General features: G+C 41.6%; 2 protein-coding genes across 2 annotated transcripts; both read right to left on the bottom strand.

The window, feature by feature from the left end:
* Positions 1-433: 433 nt before the first annotated feature.
* Positions 434-3,124, bottom strand: LOC131698569 (uncharacterized). Its single transcript, XM_058990741.1, has 7 exons — positions 3,017-3,124; positions 2,547-2,721; positions 2,044-2,158; positions 1,569-1,666; positions 1,271-1,353; positions 754-1,128; positions 434-507 (listed from the first exon to the last, which is right to left on the bottom strand). Exons 2-7 carry the CDS (start codon positions 2,699-2,701, stop codon positions 497-499), a joined length of 837 nt encoding a protein of 278 aa, XP_058846724.1. The 5' UTR covers positions 2,702-2,721; positions 3,017-3,124; the 3' UTR covers positions 434-496.
* A 144-nt stretch (positions 3,125-3,268) lies between these two features.
* LOC131705024 (probable serine/threonine-protein kinase kinX) lies at positions 3,269-5,040 on the bottom strand. The gene is made up of 2 exons (XM_059006951.1): positions 3,637-5,040; positions 3,269-3,388 (listed from the first exon to the last, which is right to left on the bottom strand). The coding sequence occupies exons 1-2, from the start codon at positions 5,026-5,028 to the stop codon at positions 3,269-3,271; spliced, it is 1,512 nt and encodes a 503-aa protein (XP_058862934.1). The 5' UTR covers positions 5,029-5,040.
* Positions 5,041-9,390: the final 4,350 nt, after the last annotated feature.

Below are 9,390 nucleotides of genomic sequence, written 5' to 3'. Positions count from 1 at the left end.
GCATGGTGAGCTTTTCCCCTGCTCTCAGGCTGTGTAATCCCACCAGACCAAGGTGGGTATGGAGGCTGTCACACTTCCTTTCTAATGAAACTGAAGGCAAAAGTTGGTCCTAGATTTGTGGTTTCCTCAGTACATACCAGCATTCTATCAGTTTATAGTCATTTAGCAGACACTTCTCCAGAACAACTTGGAGATGAACTACGCAATAGCAGAGTCACTTACAACAGGAGCTCTGTTTCAAGTCTCATTCTTAAACCAAACAAAAGCCACCATTCTAAAAAGATAGAGGGGAGGCCATTCAGCCCATCTAAAATCTGAGGCGGTTCAGAGGAGCCAACTGATCTCAACTTATTTAATCCAGCCCATTTGTTTACTGGGTACATTTAAAACCAATACAGATGAGGGACAAAATAACTGAAAGTACAAAAAGGTATAAAAATGTCAACACCTTTATTTAGCAGTCATGATAATCCAATAACTAGACAGAACTGCATCTTCAGTTACCACCTGGAGAAAGAAACACAGATGATCAATATTAGAATTGCAAGCAGAACAAGGGCAATGTGGATTTTAAAAGTTGCACAATAAAAAGAAATACACACACACACCACAACTACAGAGTGCTTAATCCCCAAAAACGTGCCACATCCTCAAGACAATTGAAATATTACTTTGCTTCTTCCCATACTACTCATGGTAGACACTCCGTACGCCAGTTAAGCCACAAAATGTGCAATAATTAAAAAAGCATACCGGCTTCCTCTGCAGACAGAGCCCTCCACTCATCCGCCTCTTTGAAGTGACCAGGCTCCCCAGCCCCCTCATAGTTCTCAGTGTCACTGTGCTCTGGCACCTTGGAGGCATCATAGGTACCTTCCAAATGCTGGTTAGGATCATCAGAATTGTCATTGCCTTCTGCCTCAACATCCAAAAGCCTGTTATAGTCATTCTCGTCAAAGGCATCGTCCTCTGGAGACAGTGCCTCCCGATCCTCTTTGGACACGCCTTCGTAAGACAGCAAGTCCTCCTCCAGTTCAAGAATGGCCGCGCCAGTCTTCCTCTCCCCGTCGTCACCTCCCTGCTTTTCAAGGACCAGCAGGGCATCGCTGCTTATGGTGCTTTTAGTAACTGAGGGGATACATTTAAAAATAAATACATTTTAGCGTACAAGCCAAGGTCTTACCACTGCTACAAGAGTCACTCAAGCAGAAGTTACTGGATCTGCAATTTTTACACCCTTCCCCTTGCTTTCTGGGGGTCGTATACATACCGATGGGCAAAGTCACATCTTCATTTATGCACACAGAGTCACAGCAGGAACAGACACTGTGGTTACCTTCAAGTTCCACCCACCTGAACAGAGACATCAGTAGTTATTCACATGGAACTGCCTCAAGTTACATGCTCCTAGAAAGAGCATGGTGCCTCATTGGAATGCCACCCTCCCAGAACTATGGAAACCAAATTTTTAGTTCTAGAAAATTAACACATCATTCATTGTTGCCTTCATCTTGCACTACCCAAGACATGCAATGGAGCGATACCTTTAACCCTTAAATGGAACCTACCTGTTCACGTTCTTATCATAGTGGCAAGATTTGGTACTCTGCGTTACCATGCTGTTGCTCGTTACCACCATTGTGCAGTGCATGTAGTACTTGTTTACCTTGGGAATAGAATGGAGGATTATTTCCTTAGCAATATCAGACAGACTATACACCAGATTACTGGAGAGCAACTTGGTCAACTTCTGCAGCTAACCATTTGTGTTCATGCATGCAAGCAGTGCGCGTCAGACATCTTAACTACATTGAATGAGCGTCAGGCCACACCACCTAAACACGGCACGATCATAGCCATTAACTTTGGGCTGCCAGTCACTTCATGCAAAAGTCACACTTCCAACACATGCTGGCAATATCGTTTTACGAAGAGTGAACACGGCACTGGTGTCAGAGTAGCAGAAGAAACTCCAATTGCATTGGAAGAGATCTGGGTGCCAAAGCCCAGTATAGGGATGAGCAGGTACAAAGGGAAACCTACCAGAGGGGACAGCGTGTTGAACTGGAAAGCATCAACAATTAAATTGATTGTATTGTTGGTTCTGGGAGGCACAAAATGGGAGCTACAGGTTTCATACTTGCTGTCCACCATGCACCTGGAAAGGGAGGAAGTGCAATGAAAAGAGCATGTGGGTTTCAAGCACAGAACAGGATTGCAAAAAGTAATTTGTAAGCCCTGGCATATTTAAGATGCGATGTCATTGCTGTGGTGTGTTGAGGTAATGCAACTCCAGTGTCAATAAAGTCACTCCCAAGTCATTACCTTGCAACATGCGACACCAAAGCCATATACTACAACTTCCATAAAGTTGAACATTTGCCTCCATCTAAAAATTGTACTTCATGCAAAGTGAACTGTGAGCGCAGGGTTGGAGCATCCCTGTGAAGCATCATCAGTCATGCAGTGGTTTTAGAACAGCTGCCCTCCATAGAAAGCCAGGAGAGCAGTGTTTCAGGTTTTCGTATAATAACCAATAGTCTTACCCATAATTCTCAATCACTGTGTATCTGGGCGTTGAATTTGAAGCTGGAGACGCTGTTGCATAACAGCGGTGGATGAAAAGCTTTGTCCCAGGAATAGTAAGATTTGTAGTAGCTTGAAAGTGTATGGGTTGTCCAAGGTAGAATGTATTCATCATGCGCTCAGGAACCCAGTCACCTAAGGAGTAAAAAAAAAAAAAACACACCACACACAAGGGGGGAGGAACAGACAGTTGAAGCATGCAGTTGGGGATTAGCATTAAAACAGGACACTATTTTGACATGTGCACTCCCAGGAGAACCACAGTACAGTGTAGCACCCCCACTTCAACAGTACTTGTCCTCATCTGTATACACCCTATTTAAAATCATAGATAATAGGGAACCCTTAATGATATACAGATCCCAAGACATGCTGTAGGTACTACACTACGCTTTATATAGTTATATAACCGTTGAAGAGTTCTGCTTACCATTAATTATTTTTAGGGCAAAGCCGTATGGGGTCTTGAGACTCTTGAACCGAGTTGGATTCCTCCAAAGCGGACGAATACCGTGCCTGTAGACATGGTGATACCTACAAACAGGAAGAATCAAGCGGACGAGTTTTTCAATGCAATATGACTCTTGGACATTAGCTTTGTTAAACCGCTTTTAAAACCGGGGTGATTTAAAAGAATAAACAAGTCCGCTTTTGCCATGCCGTATAATTAGAAAGAGGTTCCTTACCTATAGTAACGACACTGAAGGGGTACAGTGAATGGCATAGATCTCCGAATTGTACTGTTTTGCACAGATGGAACATATTTAAGGACGTTCTTGTACACCAACTGTCCAGCTTCCACCTTGAAGGTGGTGTAGAAAGAGAATATGAAGTTAGAACATCGGAAAGCAGGTTTAAAATGACACACAAATAAAAGCACACACTACATACATAGGAATCGTAACGTTACACATTGTGCCTGAAACTACATTGACGTATATTAAAAAAAGCGCCACCCCACACACCCTGATGCATCATCCATTGCTTGTAACAGTCAAGTGAAGCTAGAAATATGTAAAGTCAGAACTCTCTACAGCATGGGATACTCACAGACGCATGGCTTCCACATTCTTTGAGGCCGTATGTAAAGAGAAGATACCCACCAGAGACTCCATTGCTTCTGCAGCTGGTCCCCAGAGTCAACTGGCCTGCTTTACACTTGAATCCGTACAGGTCAGTCCTTACCCTCACGTACATTTTGTTTTCGCTGCACAACACGCGGACCGCTGCAGCAAGACTAATGGGTAGCGGCCGGGGCATAGGAACAGGCTTGGGATTCATGACCTTTTGGAGCTCAGGCGGCACGGGCGCGTTGACAGGGATCACCCGAGGGCTAAGCAGCTTGAAAGGAAAGGGAGTGACAGGCACTGGGATGCCGTAAGGCGGAATAAACTTCACAGGGTAAGGCCTTGGTTGTATTGGAGGTTGAACCGGAACATTTTCCTCACTGTGTATCTCCGTCTCAACCTGCTGAATGGTATCGTGCTCCTCGCCCTGCACCTGCTCAATGGGGTCGTGCTCCTCGCCCTGCACCTGCACAATGGGGTCGTGCTCCTCGCCCTGCACCTGCTCAATGGGGTCGTGCTCCTCGCCCTGCGCAATGGGGTCGTGCTCCTCGCCCTGCGCAATGGGGTCGTGCTCCTCGCCCTGCGCAATGGGGTCGTGCTCCTCGCCCTGCGCAATGGGGTCGTGCTCCTCGCCCTGCGCAATGGGGTCGTGCTCCTCGCCCTGCGCAATGGGGTCGTGCTCCTCGCCCTGTACCTGCTCAATAGGGTCATACTCCTCGCCCTGTACCTGCTCAATAGGGTCGTACTCCTCACCTTGCACCTGCTCAATAGGGTCGTACTCCTCCCCTTGCACCTGCTCAATGAGGTCGTGCTCCTCGCCCTGTACCTGCTCAATGGGGTAGTGCTCCTCGCCCTGTACCTGCTCAATGGGGTCATACTCCTCTCCCTGTACCTGCTCAATGGGGTCGTACTCCTCTCCCTGTACCTGCTCAATGGGGTCGTACTCCTCTCCCTGTACCTGCTCAATGGGGCCGTACTCCTCTCCCTGTACCTGCTCAATGGGGTCGTACTCCTCGCCTTGCTCAATAGGGTTGTTCTCCTCCCCTTGCACCTGCTCAATGGGGTCGTGCTCCTCGCCCTGTACCTGCTCAATGGGGTCGTACTCCTCGCCCTGTACCTGCTCAATGGGGTCGTACTCCTCGCCCTGTACCTGCTCAATGGGGTCGTACTCCTCGCCCTGTACTTGCTCAGTAGGATCATTTCCCTTGCTGCGTAGCTCGCTATACGTCTCTGTTTCGCCGTGCTCCGCAGAGATCTGCGAAGCAAAAATACCTGCAACTAAAAAGCAGGAAAAAAGGAGGAAAAACTGCATCGCCGATGGAACGGAACGGCGCAATGACCGGGACGCTCCACGGCACTCAGCAAACAACTCCATTATACCCTTAACAAGAACCGAAGAGATACCTTAGTTTTTCCAGACCACACTTTTATAGCGCTTCCCATTAACAATAATCACCTGTGACCAATGCCAGCTAATTACCCCTGTAGTCAAATGTGACGATCACCTTTAACACCTTCAATGGACTCCAGTTAAATCAGATGATTCTTCTTGATAACCTCCCATTCAATCGACTGATTCTAGTCAGATCGGGTGTCAAATGTCAGTCTGTCTCTCGTGTGCTGGCAGTTGCTTTTGTTTTTTCTTTATTTTGATTTGCAAATCTAACCCGTAATCTTTGCAGAAACGCATTTATTTGAGTCGTATTGCGTTGCTAGAACTGCAGTACCTAGTAGTAATGCTTGGGATACCACTGCACCTGTATGATTCAAACCACGAGCCAATTTTCTAGCCGCTTTGGTGGTAATCCTACACTATATGTTTACAACATGTAGTTCAAAAATAATAATTAAACGGGAGAGCTATTTCTTATTTAATGTGACGTCACTTCCATATGTTATATAATAAATATTCTATATGCTATAGAACCAATGTTACCCTCCCTCCCATTCAATCACTTCCAATTATTGGTCCCGACATTTTTCTCCAAAATTTAAAAAATGTCCCGATTTCCAAGGGCGCCAGATTAGCACTCGTTACTTTAATTACAGAAACACTCGGCAACTATATTCAAATAAGCAGCATGCTTAAAAAAAATAGGTCAGAATCGCAAAAATAAATAAATAAAGTTATGAGCACTTCTACCTAGAACAGCCAAAAGTAGTCATTTTGACGGCTTGCTACAACACATGCTTTTATTGTTAGTTTAACCTACAATACGCTATGTTTTTTTTAAACGTATACAAGCCTGTTTGTTATCTGTACCTCCGAGTTTACAGCAGTATGTATTTGAATAGAATAGAATATTGCTCTTGACTTCTAGATATGTGTTATCCAAATATCTAGTGTAATCCTATCAATTCCTTGGAGACCTGCCGTCTGGCTGTCTAAGTGAGCATATATAGTCTGCTGTATTATAATATTACTGTTACAAGAATTGTTCGATAAATCCTTGATATTTTTGCGTTTTGATCTGAGAGCAACTACAAATATATTTGCCTTGGCATCAAATATTTGGAACGACTTCATTGAAAACAAAAATGCCTGTTTCAAGCTAAACATAAAACATTACATGGACAAGCAGCTGTTTCCGACAAAAGCACGGTGTCGCTGGACAAACAAACCTGTCAAATATGGGATCAGGTTTTGGCTGGCAGCGGACCTGCCCCTACCTGTGCAAAGATAAAACTTGCCCCCCGCTGGTCAGAGACTGGGTGACAGTGTGTTAGGCTGATGTAACCGTGCTTAGGAAAAGAGATGGATGTTACCAATATACATATCTATTATTTCACTGTAATTAGCGAAACAGTTGAAGAAAATACCGGGGAAAATATCAGCAGGATATATCTCTTATAATGCTAGCCACGGTGCTTTGGCAGAAACATTTGGCTCAGAAAACTGCAAAGCTGCAGGGAAACGCAGCTCAAACTGGATACAGTGCGTAGCCATCAAGTGACACACGCATCAGACAACAATGCCAGGTAACTAAATACAATACAAATAAAACTTCTGATAGCTGTGCCGAGTGTGAAAGAGCAGTATGTGGTAAATGCACACAAGTTGATAAGCGTTACATCTGTGTGGATTGTGCTAATATGGGGGCTACTTTGAAGCATGTTTCCCTGAATGCGCATTCCCGTTACACTTTGGGAACGGAGTTATTTTCTTTTTTATGTTATTTTTTATAAATAATTATTTCGATTTTACAATTGTGTATGTAGGCCTACATATAACCAGTTCGCAGCTGGTTACACAATATTTTCAATACTTCTGATCAGACTGATACTTCTGATCAGACATTATAGTTTTTCATTTTCTGGAAGTCGTGCTATGCAGTAGGGCAATGGTCGGCAACTGTAAAATGCAGCTGTATTTCATTTTTCAAATACATATTTTTCTTTTATCACTTACAATTCATATATATATATATATATATATATATATATATATATATATATATATATATATATATATATATATATAATGTTCTAATCTGTATATTTAGTTATCCAGACCACATAATGTACCGTACTGTGCTAAGTACTTTGTGCTGTAAGATTTCTAAGGGATGACAGCCAAACTGGATATGTGAGTGTAAATTTGGTAGTTATATTCATATAAGAATTAGCCAAATAAACATTAATTTGTCAAAATTATGCAGCGTTAAATATATTTTTACTAGTTGATATGTAGTTTTTATAGCCATATAATGGACATAGGTTTAACTTTCTATCATTGTTTCAGGCTACTCTACTTGAAATACTGAGAAATAAATTCAAAAAAGAGAGAAAGTCACTTAGTTCAGTGGAGACTTTAGAAGACATGAAAAAAAGTTTGGTGCTGTGGGTCAAGGAAGGAAGCGTGCTTTAATTGCACCAGAGCAACAGCAACCGCTCATGAAAAAGAGAAGAGAATCTGTAAGCCTAACTCTTGGATCTGCATTGACAGAAATAGATTGAAACAGTACATTTCAAATTATTTATTTTTAATTTACATATAATTATACTTTATATATGTGCATACATGTGATTGTGTAGTTTATTAGCTAATTGGCTTTCATGGACAGTACTTGATCTTTAGCATTTTCTCAGAGTAAAGAAAAGCACAGAGAATACATGCAGTAAATGTCTGATCAGAAGTATTGAATTACTCAACGTTATGGTAAATATTGCAGATGCAAAGTGAGGAGTTCCCAGGAGAAGACGAGCATAGTATTGCAAAACACTTGGACTCCATAAGAAAAGAAATAACGAAACTGAGGCCGAACATTGAAGCCATATGTGACAGCATGAATAGAATTGTACACACTCGGGAAAGAATGATGGAGAAGAAGTCAACTGAAGAAGTCCTTGGTCTGTTTCCATTCCTAAAGCATCCTAAACTGGTAGGTACTAGTTTTTATTCTACTATGGTGATTGATCAGAAATTAATATTTTTAGTTATAAGCATGTATAATCACTTTAATTAGTCCTCCTAGGTGACCTTTCTGCATCAGCAATCCACCTGCTCCAGCTTTGACAAAACTCCAGTGCTCCTGGTTTTTCCCATGCAACTTCTTTCTGCTCGCGTTCAATTTAGTTTGATTTTGTTTTATTTATTGATTTTTTTTAACTACTACATTATTTATAATTATTCAACTCAATTATTCAACTTTTTTACAGCTCTGTAGGGTCGCCTTGGATAAAGGCATCTGATAAATAAATAAATAAATAAATAAATATAATAATAACTTTACCATCTGTATTTTAGCTGTTGCACAAAGTAGAACTACATTTTGGAGTAAACTTGGAACGGAACCTAAAGAGTGGCCTATCCAGAATGGTAGATCCTATTTTCAGACTCTCTAGTGGGCCTCTTCTAACTAATGTGATGTCCTACATTGAAGATGCTTCAGATAAGACACAGGAAAATGGTAATGTATAAGAAATATTTATTGTACATCAAATTGTTTTGACCTATCTCAGAATAGGATCTATAAATAACTATTAAACAGAACATGATGCAACTTCATTTCGTACACTTAGAGCATAATATTTCATGGGGAAGATAGCTGGTATTTAACTCTCACGGGCATAAAAACCAATGTGAAAAACCTGCATAAACAGGTTTTTAGAAACTTTGTTGATACTGTTCTTAACATTTTTTTGCTCCAATCCATAATAACATTTGTATCAGTGGTGGTCAGTCCTGGTCCTGGAGAGCTACAGTCTTGTGTGTTTTTTTAGGTACCTTTAAATCATTTAAACTATTCTTTATCTGTGCAGTTTAGCAAATAATGAATTCATGAATGTAACTGAGAGCACTGGTGGAATTATTAATTATTAATTATTAATTATTATTATTATTATTATTTCTTAGGAGACGCCCTTATCCAGGGCGACTTACAATTGTTACAAGATATCACATTATTTTTACATACAATTACCCATTTATACAGTTGGGTTTTTACTGGAGCAATCAAGGTAAAGTACCTTGCTCAAGGGTACAGCAGCAGTGTCCTCCACCTGGGATTGAACCCACCACCCTCCGGTTAAGAGTCCAAAGCCCTAACCACTACTCCACACTGCTGCTTAAGTTAATATTAGTTTCTGGGGAAACATGGATGTGTCTACACAGTACTTCTGTTAATCCAACCGTCTTGTATGTCACATTTTTGCATATATCTGGAGAACTGCTTATTAAACTGTTATTAAACTTTTCACTGCTAATTTTACTCTATTTAGCACATACTGGTAATAC

Source organism: Acipenser ruthenus, chromosome 2 (genome assembly GCF_902713425.1).
Source record: "Acipenser ruthenus chromosome 2, fAciRut3.2 maternal haplotype, whole genome shotgun sequence".
In the NCBI taxonomy this organism is placed as follows: Eukaryota; Metazoa; Chordata; class Actinopteri; order Acipenseriformes; family Acipenseridae; genus Acipenser; species Acipenser ruthenus.
This window is presented reverse-complemented; position numbering and strand designations above follow the sequence as displayed.

Excerpts from the sequence above, each read along its gene's own strand:
- LOC131698569 (XM_058990741.1), bottom strand. The coding sequence starts at position 2,701 with ATGATGAATACATTCTACCTTGGACAACCCATACACTTTCAAGCTACT. Across the intron at positions 1,667-2,043 it reads TCAACACGCTGTCCCCTCTG|GTAAACAAGTACTACATGCA; the intron begins GTAGGTTTCCCT and ends TCTATTCCCAAG. Across the intron at positions 1,354-1,568 it reads TATGATAAGAACGTGAACAG|GTGGGTGGAACTTGAAGGTA; the intron begins GTAGGTTCCATT and ends GTCTCTGTTCAG.
- LOC131705024 (XM_059006951.1), bottom strand. The coding sequence starts at position 5,028 with ATGGAGTTGTTTGCTGAGTGCCGTGGAGCGTCCCGGTCATTGCGCCGT. Across the intron at positions 3,389-3,636 it reads AATGTGGAAGCCATGCGTCT|GTGGAAGCTGGACAGTTGGT; the intron begins GTGAGTATCCCA and ends ACCACCTTCAAG.